The sequence below is a fragment of the Dendropsophus ebraccatus genome, chromosome 3 (genome assembly GCF_027789765.1).
Source record: "Dendropsophus ebraccatus isolate aDenEbr1 chromosome 3, aDenEbr1.pat, whole genome shotgun sequence".
NCBI classification, from domain to species: Eukaryota; Metazoa; Chordata; class Amphibia; order Anura; family Hylidae; genus Dendropsophus; species Dendropsophus ebraccatus.
This window is the reverse complement of record NC_091456.1, coordinates 12627223-12647435: the sequence shown is the minus strand read 5'-3', so window position 1 is coordinate 12647435 and position 20213 is coordinate 12627223. Positions and strand designations below refer to the sequence as shown.

Here is a 20213-nt window from a genome sequence, read left to right as displayed (position 1 = left end):
ACGATGACAGGCTGGAGAATGGGGTGAGTTTGGGTAAGCGGACACAGGGCGGGCCCTTACCTGCCCCTCCGAATAAAACGGCCCGGGAGGATGTCTGCCGTGCTGGAGCAACTCATCCCGGGCAGCCGCTACCGCCTCCGCTCCTCCGTCCCTCTGTACACACACTGCGGCTCCTCACCATGGGCGGCAGTAAGAAGTCTATCATCCTCGGGGTGCTCGGCCTGCTGATGGTGGCGTTTGGGGCAGTTCTGGTATTTGTGGTCCCCGTTATCATGAAGCAACAAGTGGAGAAGGTATGAGGGGGGGGGGGGCACACGTATACTCGGTCTGTGGGAGCGTGTGAGGCGGGTCACGTGGGGGGGACACAACTTGTGGAGAGACCACCCCGGCATCCCGCGCGACACGTCTCCTCAGAGTGAGGGAAATGTCCGCGGCTGCTGCCTCCTCAGAAACCGCTTACCCTCACGTGACCCACAGGCTGGGAATATATAATATATATATATATATATATATATATATATATATATATATAAATATGCTCTATGGTTTGTCTGCCCTGACTTTGGACTTAGAGAAGTGTGTACATTGCTCCTCCATTGTGATCCTCTTACTCACAGTACATCTGGTGCTTATCGCCGTCCGTCCCTATAATCTCTCCTCCGCTCGCCATCAGATAAATGTCGCCCTGACTTTATTACACCTTAGCGATGACTATGGAAACGCAAAGTCCATGGCGGCGGCTATATTCCAGCCCGCGACTCTTCTGTAGCTCCGCCATGTCGGAGGGATTGTGAGGTGATGGTGGAAAGGGACGCTCGGGATTAGTAATACATAGTATAATCGATAGATAGATATCATGTTTGCGGTGTGTGTACGGCCATGTTCACACGCTGTATAATAACGGCTGCTGTTTTAGTTTAAAAATAAGGGCCGTTGATTTCATTCGATGATTTCCATCAAAGTCTACGGAAGTCGAAGTCTTTGGTTCACACGATGTCTAAAATAATGGCCGTCAAATTAACGTTTGTGTCATCAATTCCTGCCTGGAATTGATCTACTAGCGGGCGCTTTTTTATATTGTTTGAACAGTGATATAATATATATTATAAGTTTTTATTTTTTTTTCCACTATATTTAATGGGACTTTAAAATTGGCACATCCATAATGGCGTAAAAAGGCGGCCATGGCGAACAAACTTGAAAATGTGCCAGCAGCCGTCGGTGCAATGACGGCCGCCACAGTGTGTTACACATCGGCCGATATTCACAGTCAAAATATTGTAAAGTATCATTGTGTGAACGTAGTCTATGTCTGGATGATCCCCAGCATATGCCATGTTCTAGGCGTAGGCCAGGGGTAGGGAACCTTCGGCTGTTGCAAAACTACAACTCCCAACATGCCTGGACAGCTAAAGCATGATGGGAGTTGTAATTTTAGGTTCCCTACCTCTGGCTTAGGTTATTTGCACACTGAGGAATTTCAAGCTGAATCCACACTTAACGTTACACGTATTCTGCTTAAAATTCCAGTAGTAAAATATGTACAGAGCAATGTCCCATTGTGTTCAATAGGATTTCCGCTCTGCTGTCCACACAGGGAAATTTACGTGCATTTGCTGACATGTGGATTCCTCTAGAGAAATATCATAGAAGTCAGTGGAGCTTTCAATTTTTTGCTCAAATTCTGTGGCTATTCCACAAAAGAGGAAATTTCAAACAAAACTTTTCCTCCCCTATTCCTCAGTGTGAACATACCCTTACAGTAATAGTCATAGGCGCCTTAGACACCCCTGTACAGTATGTTGTGTGATCAGGAGGTGAATCCGCAGCAGTGTTGCACTTGCAGAATTTGCACCCTGTGAGTCTATTCACACGCAGCAGATTGGTTGCAGAAATTTCTTCCAACCTCCGTGCTTGCTACCAAGCTGTATCATCAAAGCGTAATCTACAATGTGCAATATTTTTCCTGCAATGGAGGGGGGGGGGGGCAAAAGTGCATTGCAGTACAGTGCATGACTTGTCATGTGGTTAAGCCTAATCCTACGAGGGACTGTAACCAAACAGCTTGTGAGAATGGCAGTCTGTGTAGTTGGAGGAGGGGTGGGGGGGGGGGGGGACATTGCAAACAAAGTGTGAACCCACTCCATGGCGTGGTTCACACAAGAGCTTTGTGTGTACGAACTATATATTTGGTGCCAAAAATGGGGATCTGGTCAGTGTAAACCTTGACGTTGTACAACTGGTCTCTGCTGGGAGAGAAGTGTGTTTTTTTTGTTTTTTTTTTTGTTTTTTTTCTTCGTAGTAGTAATTTTTGCCCCAGCAAGTATAGCAGGTGACAAGCAGGATCTGCGTGGCTATCAATGTTTTTTTTTTTTTTTTTTTTTTTTTTTTTTGTTTGCAGAGACTAATACTGCTGAGGCTTCCATAAAACAAAATTATATTTTCAGAATACCCCTTTAGGCCATGTTCTCACAACGTATATTTTCATAAAAGTACGTCCGTTGTTGCCGATTGCAACAACGGCCGTGATTATAACAAAAATATACGTTACCTTGCCGTCTATGGAATCTCTCGCGGAGCCTTAGGAAACTGACATGCAAAAAAAGTGCACACTATGGAGCTAGCGGCTCCTGATGCTTGCTCCATAGTGTGCAGTGGGGAGTTCTAATGCGAGTGCGCATCAGAACTCTGCAGCACTAAAGATCATCTAGCCAGTACTGCAGTACCGTCCGGGATCTTTTTAGAGACCGGCCGTTTCGTTACCCAGCCGGGTCACGGAACAGCTGGTCTCTTACAGTGTGTGATCATAGCCTTAATATGTGCCCCTAGATCAGTTGTTTACCTAGTCAAAGGAAGCAAGCGAACCCCAACCTGTCAGGTCAGCGCTCGCTTGCTCCTAGTTTCCCGCTCGCTGCCGGCGCTATTACATGCACTGACAGCGAGCGGGTAAGGGGGGGCTCCCTGGAAAATCTTTAGATCGTCCAGGCAGCCCATAGAAGTTAGTGGCGGTCTGCTGCCGCTGCTCCTATTCTGTTGCTATTGTCTTTCATCTCTTAACAATTTACATGTATTTCTCCGTGCTGGCGCATATATACCCCTTTAGCGATGATCGTGTCCAGCGGCGTGGCTTTGTTCCGGTCCTGTGAGGCTGTTCAAATCCTGCGCATGTTAAGTCACCGCTCTTCTGACCCCCTCTTTCGGCCTTCAGTCGATATGGAGACAGAAGTCACATTCTCCCAAATAGAATACGTGACTTCCATCCTTTAATGGACATGGAGACAGTAGAGGAGTCAGGAGAGTGGTGACGTGAACGCGTGCAGGATTTCAACAGTGCCACAGGAACGGGACTAAGGCTGGGTTCACACAGATGGGAAAAAAAACAGATGCATGTGTGGGCATCTGTTTTTTCCATTGAATTCCATTATATAAAAAAAGATACAAATGATGATTTTGTGTACGTTAAAAAAAAGTGTCCGTTTTGATCCTTTTTTTTTTTTTTTGGAATTCAATGGAAAAATGGATGCGCACACATGCATCTGTTTTTGCAAAAAAAGGATGAAAAAACCAGATTGCAAAAACGTAGTGTGAACCCAGCCTATGTGCCATCGTGCAGCTGGGTGACAAATTAAAAAACAAAAAAAAAAAAAAAAACTTGAGTGCTTCTTTAACTAACTGGAAACGATTTAGTGTGCCTTCTCACCTAGCGACTCGCAGCATAAACTACGCTGCAAGTCGTCTAGGTCCTGGCAGATCACTTTCACTACATACACGCAGCGGTCTGAACCCCTTCAGCTTCCTCCCGCTCTGTATACATACCTCTCCTCGCTGCACGGGGTCCCGGCGTACTGCTCTCCCGCCTGGCCAATCAGTGGCTGCGGCAGGGCAACACACTGATTGGCCTGGCGGGAGAGCAGTACGCCGGGACCCCCTGCAGCGAGGAGAGGTATGTATACAGAGCGGGAGGCGGGCAGAAGCTAAAGGGGTTAAGGGGCCGGCAGAATTGCATACACGCAGCGTTTACACAGAACGATTATCGTTCGAATTTTTACGATAACGATGGCATGTGAGCGCTAATCGGCTCGTGTAAACACAGCGAACGATAGAGCGACGAGCAAGAAATCGTTCATTTTGATCTTTCAACATGTTCTCAAATCGTCGTTGGTCGTTTGCTACAAATTCACAGATCACTTTGTGTCTCTTACCGATTTACTCTGTGTGAGAAAGGCTTAAGCAATCTTAAAATGATCGCAATAACGAATTTTCCAAACGATATATCGTTCCGTCTAAATGCTGATCGTTAAAAATCATAGTTACTTCGAAATTGTTAGTCGTTCGATTGGGCGAATTATCGCTCCGTGTAAATGCATCATTAGAGAAACTAAATAGCAATCATGTAGTTCTGATGTCGGCTCTTGGAGCACTTCAGCCTGCATAACACTTATCCTATGTAACCTAGTAGACTAAAGATGGCTTTCCCGGTCATGTTTCTGCCTCCCGGCCCTAGATACGGCAGTCCGCTCTATGTACGTGCCATCTTTCCTGGCACTGTCTGATATCCCAGCATTCTCTGTTATTTTAGTCTACCCATAAAAGAAGAATCTGTATGGCAGCACTTCTAGGCACGTTCATTGACATATGAGATGTGACATTGGGTGATAACTTTTTCATACGATCATCCTGCCCTAGTAACACACTGGGTTATGTGCTGTCTAGGAGTAGGAGATGGGAAGATCACCCTCACCCCTTTAGTGACTATTTTCAAAGCAATGGCCGATCACTAGGATACTCTCTCATTTTATTGGTGGGTGTCTAACCTCAGGGTCCCCACTGACTGAGAATGAAGCTGGGCACAGCACCCGTCTAGGTTGTATCCTCTTCACTGTGTCTCCTCTGTACAGTGGCCCCAGGCTGTGCATCTTGGCTCCATTCAACTTCTCAGGGGAGAACACCACAGGGAACACAGTGCTACACCTGCGCTGCATCCCCTATATTCTCCTATCTTTGGGACCTCTACCAATCAAGTGAGGGTCAATACTAGTGATATATAATCACCTTATAAGATGGGAAAATCTACTTAAGGGGTTATTCAGTTTTAGAAGAATCACAGCTGCTGTAAGTCCTGCAGGAAGTGGTGTATTCTTTCCAGTCTGACACAGTGCTCTCTGCTGCCACCTCTGTCCCTCTGTCCATGTCAGGAACTGTCCAGAGCCCCAGAAGTTAAGGGATGGGCAAAAGGGAATGGAGGTAAACATTCTCGATCAGATCTAGATATGACAGTATTGACTATACAAACAAAGCCAACCAGGCAATGTGGGATGCAGTATTATGTTAATGTGGGTGGCTTTGCATCCTATGCTTGTCGTGTGATGTTGTAATGTATACAAGTCCAACACACACCCTTGGGTGATCACACCATAGTGTGGGGAGATGCAGCGTCACTGAGCTTTTTACATAATGAACAAGAAACAGGTTCCTCTTGGTGTAATAAGATTCACACCTTGTAATGAGACATCGCAAGCTCTTGGGAAAATGTCAGCCTAATACTTTGCTGTAAGCATCAGTAAACGTGGTAAAAAGAAGCCTTCTGGCATGGTTGTATGTAGCGCCTGCAGTGGATGAGCTGACTAGGCTTAGTATGAAACCTCAGCCACTTACTGAGTCAGACACCATAAACACCTGCTAGAAGATGGAATCACTTGTGAGATATTTTAGATGTTTTAGTCATTGGGGTGTGGTGGTGGTAGTAGTGTAAAACATAATATCTTGTATGAATAAGGCCTTACACATCACACATGGGAGATGCTCTCTCCTGCTCTAATAAAAGATCTGATCCTCCTCTATTAGGAAAGTTCCTTTTTCCCTCTCCCTTCTTTCTGCTGTAACAGTATATAGAGGGCTTGTGGATGAATTGATAAACTATAGAGAAAAATGACAGGGCCTCTTAAAAAGAGCTAGGGTTAAGAATTTGGGCAGATCCTTAGAAAGCTTTCTGTAGTCAGCCTACAAGAACGCACTTGTCCTATCTCCTTCTTTGATTTTGCCAACGGCAAACTTTGCAAAAGATCTGATGACACTATCCAGCGTGTGCATCCTTCCCATGGCCTGCACTTTATACCGCCTCCTATGTTATAGAGACTAAGGTCCACAACCTATGGGACACTTCTGTCTGTTGACCAGTCTATGTACCAAATAAGACTGACCTAGATGCTTCTGACCTTGTTTTTTTTGAAAGTAGGACGAATATATATTAACAATGTAATATTTGAATTCTGTATACTTTTTTTTCTTATGTTAAGATATGTAAAGTACACAAAAGGGCACTCTGGGCGGGAGCCTCTTTTTTTTTTTTTTTTTTTTTTTTTTTATGCCCAGGGATAGGGCATTTGAAATTATTAAAGGGCACTTACTTACCTCCATGGCACATACTGATTGTCCTGCTGTTCGGCCGCTTCTGAGGCTGTGAAGTTGCAGGTCCGTCCAACCAATCAATCGCTGCAGTGGTGTCCCACATCAGTTGCTGATTGGCTCGGTGGCCCTGCAGATTAATTACCTGAGGACCTGGATGTGGCTGAGCAGTGGGACAGATTGGTAAGATAACAGCGGCGCAGTGGGAGCCAGGGAGGTAAGTGCACTTGATTATTTTCAAACTACCTGTCCTCGGGCATATATTAAAAAAGGCTCCCACCCAGAATACCCCTTTAAGGGCTATGCTACTTAATGTGCATATAAACTTTTCTGACTGGGAAAAACCATGAATTGTTTTGTGGCTGTCTAGTCCAGTCTGCACCGGTTACAAAACCCGAGCCTTCGGCAAGTTCACTTATCACTTATTACCAATCAATTTTCGACCAGGTGACTGCAGAATTCTGCTGATCCAACAGGTAGGATAGTGCCCACATGTCCCTAAGACTCAGCAGCACAGAGCTTAAGGGGTCACCTCTTGCAGGTTTTTGATATAGAGATATATATTATTTTATTTTTTTTTTTTGCTTATATTTCTAGTGTGGTTGAAGCAGTAAAAGCTAGTCAGAACCTGCAAAATATTTTATCACTCCACAATAAGCCAGGGATGATTTTCTAATAGTCAATGTAAACTGCAAGTGATGATAATTGAAGAATGTCATGCTGGAAGCAAAAATTCTCTAGCTGTTTCTGTACCTGCTTAAACAGCAAGATTCCTTCCCCCCCCCCTCAATTTCTGAACATCTGACCGTTACTGGCCCTAGGCATAGTGGGACCCACCCCGCTAGGGGGTCCAACTTCCTGTAACGTTGTCTCTCCCCTTCTACATATAAAGACCATCTTATTACTTGACATCATCCTCTACTGCGGACAATTCCATAGATACTGGTGTTCTGTAAGAAACTCTGATTCTGCATAGTGTTTGGCAGCGTTAAGTTTCTTCTTTATAGTTTAAGGACCTAAAAGAGCCGAGGTTTAGAAATGCTAAGCTGGGTTTGATTCATATAGGGTGGTTACACAAGGAATGTATTTTGCCACTAGTAGTGCTGAGCATGGCTCATGGCTTCACTTGCCTAAGGATATGTCAAGTTGATTTAAACACTGGCAACCTGTCAAAAGATATTTATTTTTATAATGTGGTGGACCCACTGAAAAATGGGACAACCATGTCACTAGCTGACTATATTCAGTCAATTAAAGGGGGAACTCCGGCTATCCTGGTCGTTTGAATTTCAACATGTTAAACAACGGCAACGATCAGCCGACATCGTTTATGACGGCTGATCATTGTCTTCTATTATGGTGCGTTTACACAGAAAGATTATCTGACAGATTATCTGCCAAAGATTTGAAGCCAAAGCCAGGAGTGGATTTGAAAAAAAGAGAAATCTCAGGCTTTCCTTTATGACCTGATCTCTGTTTATAGTCTGTTCCTGGTTTTGGCTTCAAATCTTTGGCAGATAATCTTTCTGTGTAAACGCACCATGACACCAGACAATTATTGGCCAAATATGGCCGGTAATAGTTTAGTGTAATAGGGCCTTAAGTGAGTAAGGGACTGAATCCTCCAGTCCTCGATCAGGCCTGATGTAGCCTGTGCTGAGCAATTAGCTGATCAGTATGTTCCTTGGTTGCCAGTCATCACCCATCAATGTGACTGACTGATGTGGCCATGTGATGTCCCATTATGAACTACATGTTGTAACACAAGGGGTTGTATTTATTGCTCCTAAAATGTCATGTTCTGGAAACCTGACCTTTTCACTACACTCTGAAATGAGTAATACAGTTAAAGATGGCGGGGAAGTGGCCGGCAGGAAATTCGATTGGCGATAGTCACTGGAGGGGTGGTAAGTATATATCCTGTGTTTTTGATTTATTTTATTATTTTTTTTGGGGGGGGAGGGGGGGGGAGACTAACCAATTGATAGGCTCATAATAAGGTGGCAGTGGGGGGGGGGAGACTAACCAATTGATAGGCTCATAATAAGGTGGCAGGGGGGGGGGAGACTAACCAATTGATAGGCTCATAATAAGGTGGCAATCAACCTTCAATACCTGACAGCTGAACGATTGTTGTCAGTCATCTCTTCCCTCTTGCCTCAGTCCTCCCCATACACAGGAATGTTTGGCACTGCTGAGTGCTCCTGTGATCTCCATAGGAAGAGTTGGGTTATCTCTCCTAGAAGATAAGTAGCTTGCAAGTTGGGATTGTAGCATTGTCCTTTTCAAAGAAATGCGACAACACTGCACAATCTTGAAGTCAGACAGGTACACGATGTTTGAATGTCCAAATAGACTTGCAGCCGAATTAAGCGATGGTGAGGAGCAACCGCCCACCTGTCAGATCAGTGCTTGCTTGCTCCCTGTTCCCTACTCGCTGCCAGCGCTATTATATGCACTGACAGCGAGCGAGTTGGCCACGGGAATCTGCAGGAGGGGCATCACGGACAATCTTTACACGGCCGGCCAGCACATCGTCCTTATCATTCAAAAATCATTTTGCATGTTGGCAGATCGTTGCCTTTTAACAGTAGCTATTACACCAAGCAATTATCGTCCGTAACGGCTGATAATTGCCTGAATATATCTGATATTGCTTTGTGTAATAGGGCCTTTAAAGGGGTTATCTAGCTCTACAAAAACATTGCCACTTTCTTCTAGAGACAGCACCACTTTTGTCTCAAGTTTGGGTGGGGTTCTGCAACTTGGGTCCTGTTCACACTTCAGAATTGGCACAGAAATTCCGTGCGGAACACCCGCCTGTGGAGTCTGCGCCGAATCCTGCCTCCTATGTTTTTCAATGGAAGGCCTCACGTGCCTCCGCTGTCCGCTCAAACAATTAACATGTCAATTCTTTGAGCGGAGGCGCAAAAGGCCTCCCATTGAAAAAACATAGCAGGCAGGATTCAACACCAATTATACGGGCCGCTGTTCCACACGGAATTTTGGAGCAGATTCCATAGTGTGCACAGGCCCTAAGTTCCAATAAAGTGAATGGAGCTTAATTGCAAACCACACCTGAACTGGAGACAGGAGTGGTGCTGTATCTGGAAGAAAGCGGCCATGTTTTTGTAGCGCTGGATAATCCCTTTAAACATTGGTTAGTCTCTCGCAATTGCATGAGTGCTACGGTCTCTTCAGACAGCCGAGGTCCTGGGAGTCTGTTCCATGCTGATCTATTGATGGCAGTAAACATTGGATCAGCCATTGATTTGTGCTGAGTAACCCTTTAACCTCTTAAGGACATAGGACGTACCGGTACGTCCTATGTCCTCACTTGCACTTCAAAGCGGGGCCGCGCGGCGGCCCCGCTTTGAAGTGCCGCGATCCCGGGTGCCGCGTGTAGCCCGGGACCGCCGCTATTAGCGGGCACGGTCTGATCGCCGTGCCCGCTAATTAGCTAATCGGAGGCAGCTGTCAAAGTTGACAGCTGCCTCCGATTACCGGAGGCAACGTTTCCCTGGTGTCTAGTGGGGGAGATCGCTCCTCCGGGACCTTGTCCCGGAGGAGCGATCTCCGTTACTGATGCCGGCCGGGGACGCGTCCAAGATGGCGCCGTCCTCGGCTCGGCACTCGTTCGTTTTCGGCTGCAGCAGCCGAAAGCAAACGAGTGCCGATCTCATGGATCTCTGCAGCATATCTATGCTGCAGAGATCTCAATGAGTGATCCAAGTGTATATACTAGAAGTCCCCCAGGGGGGCTTCTAGTATATGTGTAAAAAAAAAAAAAAAGTGTTGTTTATAGTAAAAAGCCCCCTCCCCTAATAAAAGTCTGAATCACCCCCCTTTTCCCAGGTTTTAAATAAAAGTAAACAAATAAATAAATAAACATGTTTGGTATCGCCGCGTGCGTAATCCCCCGAACTATTAATTAATCACATTTCTGATCTCGTACGGTAAACGGCGTCAGCGCAAAAAAATCCCAAAGTGCAAAATTGCGCATTTTTGGTCGCATCAAATCCAGAAAAAATGTAATAAAAAGCGATCAAAAAGACGTATATGGGCAATCAAGGTACCGATAGAAAGATCACATCATGGCGCAAAAAATGACACCTCGCACAGCCCCATAGACCAAAGGATAAAAGCGCTATAAGCCTGGGAATGGAGCGATTTTAAGGAACGTATATTGGTTAACAACGGTTTGAATTTTTTACAGGCCATCAGATACAATATAAGTTATACATGTTATATATCGTTTTAATCGTAACAACTTGAGGAACATGCATAACAAGTCAGTTTTACCCCAGGGCGAATGGCGTAAAAACACATTTCCCCCAAATAAAAGAAATGCGTTTTTTTTTTTCAATTTCACCACACTTTGAATTTTTTTCTGGTTTCGCAGTGTACTTTATGCAAAAATTCAGCCTGTAATTGCAAAGTACAATTAGTGACGCAAAAAATAAGGGCTCATGTGGGTTTCTAGGTGGAAAAATGCAAGTGCTATGACCTTTCATGCACAAGGAGGAAAAACCGAAAACGTAAAAACGAAAATGGGCCATGTCCTTAAAGGGTTAAAATTCTATTTATTATGTAAATATTTTAAATTAAGATTGGACAAATATTAATAAGCAGGTAAACAGCCCTGGGAGCATTGAATGTTTTCAGTGGATTTTCAGATTGGCAGAATGTTTTTTTTCTGTCAAGGGTTATGTAAGTTTCTTATCTTTCGGTATAGCGGCGGTGAAATCTTCTGTGAATCCTGTTACTAATTAGGTATTTGAAGTGTAAGAAAAAACTTTCTGTGCAGTAATTTGTATATTACGCAGTGCTAACCCTAGAAAAGATGGACAAGATATTCCAGGTTGTTTTATATAAGGGTCTATTGTGATTTAGAGGCTAAACATCCACAGCTTGACTGAACCAATAGCTTATACTACGTGGTTACAGTCTGGGCAGGATAACATGACTTATCAAACCTTGTTAAAAGGGGTACTCTGGGCAAAATGTTTGCAAAATGTTTGTTTCAAATCAACTGGTGTCATTAAGTTATACCGATTTGTATATATATATTTTTTTTAAAATCATCCAGTACTTATCAGCTGCTGTATGTCCTGCAGGAAGTGGTGTATTCTTTCCAGTTTTAACACAGTGCTCTCTGCTGCCACCTCTGTCCATGTCAGGAACTGTCCAGAGCAGGAGAGGTTTTCTATGGGGATTTGCTGCTGCTCTGGACAGTTACTGACATGGACAGAGGTGGCAGCACGATGTTAGACTGGAAAGCATACACCACTTCCTGCAGGACATACAACAGCTGATAGGTGTGTGTGTGTGTGTGTGTGTGTGTTTTTTTTTTTTTTTTGTTTTTTTTTTAAAGTAAATTACAAAACTATGTAACGTTAGGACACCAGTTAATTTAAAAGCAAAAATATTTTGCCATTGTACACCTTTAAGGGCTGTTTAGTGGGTATAGTTGTACACATGTAAGGGCATCACAATACTGTTTTATGTCTGTTAGTGATGGATTCTCTCTAAATGTCCTACACCATGCTGGTTAGACAATATTCTTGACAATCACTTTTTTTTTTTTTTTCATTATTTATTTTTGTCTGCAGGCAAGCGACTCGGCCAGTAGCCATCTATGGGAAACATTGTAGACATGATGAGGGAGACAAGCAGACAATGCCTGCATCTGATCTGTCGCCCCCTCTCTTCACGGGAGCTTATATTATGGCTGCATATTCTATAAGCAGTGGAGCTAATAGTGGAAAGTGAATAAAACTATCCAGATATTCAGCTTAGAGCAGCTGGTCTCCCATTGGGAGGGATGGGTAAGGGGGTGTCCCTTTTCGGCCTTATGGGATATAGGGACAGGGGGTCATCTTGATAAGGAGGCTTATTCCCTCCTATGAAATTGTTGATAAATTTCACAAAATATAGTTGTTGTTTTTTTTTTTTTCTTCCCCTTTTGTTGACCCTTTCACTATACTGGAATGAGACCTGACCTACATTTGTGGCTGATGGCGTCCTGTTGTCAGAAACAATTATAGATAGCCCTGTTAAGTAGGGGTGTGTGGTTTGGAGGGGGAGGGTTGTTCTCCCTTTGGGGCTGAAGTAACTGGACCAGACAATATCCCACTTTATTTTTCTTTGCTCCTGAGCATTTTTCTCTTTTGTAACCCCAGGTTCTAGGATCGGTAAACCTGTATTGGTTTTGGTGGGCTCTGCCTGTCCTTGGCTGACTTCTAGACATGTATTTACATATATTCATTAGAAGTGTTAGGATTTTCATTTGTTGTGAGCGCCGACACGTGTTTAATTCTCTGTAAGGATTTGTACAGAGTTGTGAATGAAGGCAATTGTTTGATTGGGCTGCTACCCCCCTTCCCCCTTCTGTGGTTTTATTCCAGTTTATAGGCTCGAATTGTGGCCTATAATATACGTAACTTTAAAACAAGTCTAGTATTTTAAAGTTCTGCCCCCTCCCACAAAAAGATGCACTATAGATCTACCCCAAGAATCCATGCTGGGGCTATACCGTAGCCACTTAATCCTCAAAATGGCCTCTTAACATGAGCCATTGTTGTAGCTGTGCTATTCCTTATCGCTGTCAGACTTGCCACAGTCGTCATCTTGCATGGCAACTCCCCATGTAATTGCAAGACCATTAAGTAATTACATTTATACATAACCATTTGTTGGTCTTATGATTTAAACTTGGCAGTATCTAAACTGTTTGCCTGTGGTTGTTTACACTATTTATAATTCGCTATCAAAATTTGGCAAATGCACGCTTTATTGAAACTTGTACAGACCCCCCCCCCCCCCCCCGTTATCACAGATCTAATGCTTTGAGGGCATGTTGTTTGTGCTGCTCACCTCCAGACTATGATATATATATATATATATATAATATATATTATAATACCCTGTGTATACACTTGTGCCAGCCCTATTCTCATGCATTGTTCAGCCACAGAAATTGTGCAGCAAATTTGCCATGTGTGAACATATAAACATACATTTTGTATTTCTCTTATTATTTTAGGATCATCTGTCTATTTACACAGACAGATTATCTGCCAAAGATTTGAAGCCAAAGCCAGAAACAGACTATAAACAGAGATCAGGTCATAAAGGAAAGCCTGAGATTTCTCCTCTTTTCAAATCCATTCCTGGCTTTGGCTTCAAATCTTTGTCAGATAATCTTTCTGTGTAAATGGACCCTAAATAACACACATTACAAAGTTATACAACTTTGTAATGTTATGTTAGTGATTGGCACACACACACACACACACACACACACACACACACACACACACACACACACACACACGCTAGACACGGAAGTGTAGTGCTCTATACTCACCTGATTCGTGTCGACCCCCGTCCGCCATCTTGTGACAATTCCATCTTCGGGCGGCCGGCCAAACCGCTCCGACCGTCCCTCGTGCCGGCCCCCCTCTGCTGCGTCATCAGCTGCTCTGCCGCGATTGTCTGAGCACAGTTATGTTATTTAGTGAATAATTGTTTAGCGCCGCACTACCCCTTTAAGTAAAGTAATCTTTTTGCACTCTTTAAAAATAAACTCAAACTTTGCAAAATAGTCATCAAATGTAGAATCTTGTAATTGTTTTCCTCTATATACAATGCTCATGAATATCCAGGACAGCTCAGTACAGCACTACTCTCAGGTTGCCCAGACAGCGCGTCACTGAAGCATACTGTTGCATACCTATAACATGGCTGTGTTACTGTGCGGGGAGGGACACACAAACAATCGCTGGATCATTTGCTCGGCCCTTACTACTTTCATTCATCAGCCACACCTCTGCATATGTATACACTGTAGAATTTTTCCATCCCCCACTTGGTTGAACTTGATGTCGTTGGGCCTTAGTATTATTCACACGTTCCGTGCGCGGTCCGTAACTGCAGAAGATGTGCTATGGAACGGACTTTGGAATTCTCTGCATTATCATTCATAACGGTGTCAGGAACTCCGAAGCAGTTTAAAGTGTCAGTGTAGTTTAAACCTTATTTGCAGAAATCAATAGTACAGGCGATTTTAAGAATCTATGTAATTGAGTTTATTAGCCGAAAAATGCATTTTATAATGAAAAAGCAGTTTGAAGCTCTCCCCCCTGTCTTCATTGTTCTCTATGGAGGGGTGGAGGGACATAAGGCACCAAAACAGGACAACAAAGAGTTAATTTACAGCTACATCACCGGCTATCTCCTTTGACAGTCAGCACTCACCTCTTTGACCTCTGAATAGTAGCTTTCACACAGTTCCTGCTGTGTAATCCTTTGTTCTCTGCTGCAGACTCCCTCCCCCCTCCCTCTCCATAGAACAGGCAGGGCTTGACTGATGTGACTGATCTAAAATTTCCTGATGTAGTGAATGAGGGAGGGGGGGGGGGGGGGCGAGGGGAAAGTCTTTTTGAATGCAGATAATGGCACATTTGCCTAATAAACCCAATTACAACGTTTCTTAAAATCGCCTGGACTATTGATTTTTGGAAAGAAAAATAAAAAATGAAACAGTGACACTTTAAATCCTTCACTACTGATGTGATGAAACCCCCTCTGTGTTTTTTGTTGAGGTTCAGAAAGAATATGCATACTATATGTGTTGAGAAAAGCCGGAAAGAAAACCCCCATGCTTCAGTGTAACGGAAGGTACTGAATGCTTGACAAAGTCAGATTTTTCCGTAACTGCTGCTAATTTTAATTATTACTACTCCTATATCCAAGGCCTATAGGCTACTTTGCTAAGACAGGCTTGTGTCTGGGAATCTGGCTAGCACGGAGTGATACAGTTATAGCTGTCCTTGTGGCTGAGGCATCCTGGGTGCTAGTAATGCTATATGATATATGGTTCTAAATTCACCAACGTTGGCATTATCTGAAAAATATCTGATCAGATAATATTGGTGGCGCTCAAGGGCTGAGGAGGGTGTAGGCCATGCAGCGTAAATGACTTAGTGGTCAGACTGAACTGTAAGATCTTGGAATATCGATAGTAAAATGGAAAGTTGTAACAAAACATTTTAATATCATACTTAAAGAGTCACTGTCGTATTTTTTTTATTTTTTTTTGCAGAAATCAATAGTCCAGGCGATTTTAAGAAACTTTCTAATTGGGTTTATTAGCCAAATCTGCCATTATCTGCATGTAAAAAGCCTTTTCCCAGGTCCCCCCCTCCTTCCTCTTTTTCATCCACTCTGAAAAATCTGAAAATTGTGACTTGTTGCAGGAGACGTCCCCTGTCTGCTCTAGGGAGAGGGGAGGGGGGAGGAGGAAGGAGGGAGTTAGCCGGCAGCAGAAAGCAGATAACAGAGGATTACAGGCACAGAGCTGGGTGACAGCTGTAATCAGAGCTCAGACAGGTCACTGGTGACTGTCACAGGAGATATCCCGTGAGGGATTTGTAGATAAACTTTGTTGTCCTGTTTTGGTCTTTTCTTTAGCTCTCTCCATAGGAGAACAATGAAGACAGGGGGGAGAGCTTCAAACTGCTTTTTCATGATAAAAATGCATTATTCGTATAATAAACCCAATTACAAAGTTTCTTAAAATCGCCTGGACTATTGATTTCTGCAAACAAAAATTCACGACAGTGACACTTTAAGAATTTTTAAAGGTGTCCCTACACAAGTTGTCACATGTCATGGAGACAAGTCAAAAGTTTTGATTGGTCTGGGTCTGAGTGTTCACACCCATACTGTTTGGGGGGATGGAGCCGGAGAAGACACGCTGCAGCACATCCTCTCCTGGCTCTGAATCACATGATCAGTCAGGCTCCATTATAACTCCAGCTGATCATGTGACTCAGAGCCAGCTTTAACTCCCGATCAGTACAGGTCTATACAGTGACACTTTAAATCTAGTTGCTCCCTTAAAAGTGGTACTTTTCAAATCAAGTGGTGTCAGAAACATTTTATTTATAGATTCATAATTTACTTCTATTAAAAAATCTCAATTCTTTCAGTACTTATCAGCTGCAGGAAGTGGTGTATTCTTTCCAGTCTGAGACAGTGCTCTCTGCTGCCACCTCTGTCCATGTCAGGAACTGTCCAGAGTAGGAGAGGTTTTCTATGGGGATTTGCTGCTGCTCTGGACAGTTACTGACATGGACAGAGGTGGCAGCAGAGAGCACTGTGTCAAAGAATACACCACTTCCTGTAGGACATGCAGCAGCTGATAAGTACTGGAAGACTGAATATTTAAATAGAAATAAAGTACAAATCTATATAACTTTTTATTTTTATTTTTGCCAGTGGATATGTGAACTATATGGTGGCTTATAAGTACACAAATGAAATGTATTTGACAGTAGGCCATGTTTGGGTTCATCGCCTCAGCTTACCCTTGATACATATTATTTGGCCAGTTTGCAGTTATAATGTCTCTAGTTGACATGTGGCATTTCGCAATCCAACTCCGGTGTTTTTTTTTTTATTTTTTATTTTTTTCTCTCTCTGAAAGTTCGTCACATGCTTCAGCAGAATAAAGGTCAGTTGTTACAAAAAAAAAACATGACTTGTTTTTTTCCCTTATCTATACATTGTCTCTTAATGCATTATGGTGCCTCCGCTTGTACTTTTGTTTCCAGCTAGAACAGATGAGTCATTATAAGATTTCATTGTATTATCTCCTTAGAGACTTCAGAGAGGAGAAGCCATGGTATTTACAGCTTCTAGACAAGAGATTCATGTCCATCAAGGAGGAAATTATAGCATATGGTCAGAGGCTTATGCAAAATGAGCACGTAGGGTGCGGTCATGATGCCATGCGTATAGAGAGCTCTGTAACTCCATTGATGGTATAGGGTAGCCTGTATATTGTCTGTTCTAACAGACACGGTCTCAAGGCAGATGTCCATCTTTTCTTGTGCCAGCAGCCTACAGGCCCATACATGGGCCTCCAAACTCCGGCCCTCCAGCTGTTGCAAAACCACAATTCCCATCGTGCCCGGACAGCAAAAGCTTTGGATTTGGCGTCCGGGCATGATGGGAGTTGTAGTATTCAAACAGCTGTAGGGCTGCGGTTTGGAGACCCAAGTTCCAGAAGATCTCCACTTAAAGCATTGGAGAATGCGGCGGCTTAGCATGGCTTAGCATCTGTTGTATTGCAGGAAAAGGGGAAGCTGCGGCTCTACTGCTGTTGCAAAACTCCAATTTCCACTATGCCTGGACAGCTAAAGCTTTTTGGTTTTGGGTGTTGAGGCATGATGGGGAATTGTAGTTTTGCAGCTGCTGGAGGGCCACAGGTTCCCCTTTCCTGTTCTAGTGACTTTTGATATTGGAGACATTTTTATATTTTATTTTTTATTTTTTTATTTTTTTTTTTTTTTTCCTTTTTACCTGGAAGATCATAAAAGAGGTAGTCAGTGGTGCTGCAGGACAACCTCTGTAAACTTTAAAAAAATTCTGTGTCTTAATGCACCATTTGCCTTGGTCCAGGTGGGGTTGGGTGGAAGCTCCTGCAATTTATCAATAAAAAAAAAAAAAAAACCCTCCACAACAGGCTTGGTGTGCCCCCTTTGGGCTCATGCACACTTGGCAAAAGACAAGGAATTGAAGGCTAAAGATTTCTGCTTGAAATTCCTCTTCAATTCTGCTCTGGCGGAATAGGAGCAGAATTCAAACTGAATTCAAGCAGAATGCATGCGGAATTGAAGCAGAATTCAAGCCCCATTAACTTCTGTATGATTCCTCTAGCAGAATCTGCCCAAAGTGACCTGTCACTACTTTAGCCCCGTTCATACTGAGCAAGAATGGAGGAATTCCGCGGCAGAGCTTTCCACCACGCTCAGTGTCCTGCTTTGAATGAATGAGAGAGCGCGCGCTCCTCCGCTGCCGCTCAAAGAAGTGACATGTCATTTCTTTGAGCAAAGAGGGGAGGAAGCCGACACCTTCTCATTCACTCAAAGCAGGACATTGAGCGTGGTGGAGAGCTATGCCGCGGAATTCCTCCATTCTTGCTCAGTGTGAACGGGGCCTTTTGGGCAGAAAGCACATCAGCTGCAGAAAATTCAGCAGTGTGAACAACAATGGGGAGATCCCATTAAACACAATGGGACGCTTTCCTCTTTAATTCCTCGTCTATTGCTCAGTGTGCATGAGCCCCATCTGTAAAATGAATTTGTGCCTTTAGAGCAGTGGTGGGGAACCTTAGACCCTCCATCCAGCTGTTGCAAAACTACAATTCCCATCATGCTTGCACAGCCAAAGCTTTAGCTTTGTCTGTCCAGGCATGATGAGAATTGTAGTTTTGCAACAGCCGGGGGGGTGGGGGGGGGCATAGGTTCCCCATCCCTGCTTTAAACCTCAATCTTTTACAGCTGTAACTAATACGCCACCACTCCTCTAGCACTCCCCCGAGAGCCAATATTAAAAAAGCCTTGGGTTTTGTTAGCAGTGTTAAGTATGTCGCAATTGTGTGATAATGGGACAGGTCACATGAGACTGTTCTCTGGAAAGTCTCCTGTTCACTATTTAGGTTGGAAATATTATGCAGCAAGGCTTAAGATTATATAGTACTTTTATACATGTTTGTTACTTGATCAAGGATCAGCTTGTCACATACCGTGCTAATTATACTTTTTTTTTTTCACAGAATTTTCATGACTCTCATATTTTCAAGATCTGCTCTAGGCATGCTGTCATTGACTGGAAACTGCCTTTACATTGAGAGGCTTACACTTTATGCCTTAACTTTACTGGGGTACTATGTAGACCTTCCTCTGGTAGCAAAACATAGTGGTAAAAGTTTGTTTCTTATGTTAGGCTTAAAGGGGTTATCCAGCAAAAATCTTTCTTTCGAATCAGCTGGTTTCAGAAAGCTATATAGATTTGTAGCTTACTTCTCTTTAAAAATCTAAAATTTTCCAGTACTTATCAGTTGCTGTATGCCTTGCAGGAAGTGGTGTATTTTCAGTCTAACACAGCGCTCTCTGTTGCCATCTCTGTCCATGTCAGGAACTGCTCAGAGAAGGAGAGTTTCTATATAGGGGTTTGCTACTGCTCTGGACAGCTCCTGTCTGGGCAAACAGCAGCTAAGTATGGGAAGACTGGAGATTTTTAAATAGAAGTAAATTACAAATATGTATAACTTTATGAAACTAGTTAATCTGAAAGATTTTTGCTGGAGTCCCCCTTTAAAGTTTATTCGCTATGTTACCAACACACACATACTGTGATAGATAACTGATTGCTGTAATACAACGGTGTCAAGAGTCAATGCAGACAGCTGTCTCCATGGTAACAGACTACAGGCTGACCCAGCGTAGTCTGATCCTACAGTCTTTTTCCCTTCTGCTCTTTAGCAAAGAGGTGGGGGGGGGGGAACTCAAAGGACTGATGCTAACATCAATGGATGGATAGAATATTATATCAGAATCTATATTTTTGTAATTGATCTGAACCAAGTTTTCTTTAACAATCTTTAAGGCTTAAAGGTCAGTTGAATAAAAACAAGTCGTATTTATTTATTTATTTTTTTCCCTTGAGCAAATAAGTATGTGCATTGAATGTCCCGTACTTTGCTTTTGATGCTGGAACCCACTGGCCTTCATTTCTTGAAACCACAAATTATTGTGTGGACATAAGAAATACACCAAGGGTTGTAGCCAGTTACGTGGCATGTCGGATGCAAGTAGTGTGTAATATTTCTATTCCATCGCCATACTGTCACTTAGATTTACCAATCGCCATTGTGTGAACGGTTCTTCAAAAATGATAAAACCTACATACTAGGGGTTGCTTTTATGTTAAATAAATTTGGAATAATGCAAATAAAT

The 20213-nt window shown here is 43.3% G+C and overlaps 1 protein-coding gene and 1 long non-coding RNA gene across 3 annotated transcripts in view; one reads left to right on the top strand and one right to left on the bottom strand.

Moving 5' to 3' along the window:
• The window catches only part of LOC138785245 (uncharacterized), a 71978-nt gene extending 71619 nt beyond the window's left edge, over nucleotides 1–359 (bottom strand). Inside the window, exon 1 of the long non-coding RNA XR_011362089.1 lies at nucleotides 61–359. This is a non-coding gene — a long non-coding RNA (uncharacterized lncRNA). The remainder of the gene's footprint in view (nucleotides 1–60) is intronic.
• SCARB1 (scavenger receptor class B member 1) overlaps nucleotides 90–20213 on the top strand; it is a 65144-nt gene continuing 45020 nt past the window's right edge. For both annotated transcript variants that reach the window (XM_069960960.1, XM_069960958.1), the window contains exon 1: nucleotides 90–293. In XM_069960960.1, the coding sequence (XP_069817061.1) occupies nucleotides 180–293 (114 nt within the window). In that variant the 5' untranslated portion in view covers nucleotides 90–179. The remainder of the gene's footprint in view (nucleotides 294–20213) is intronic.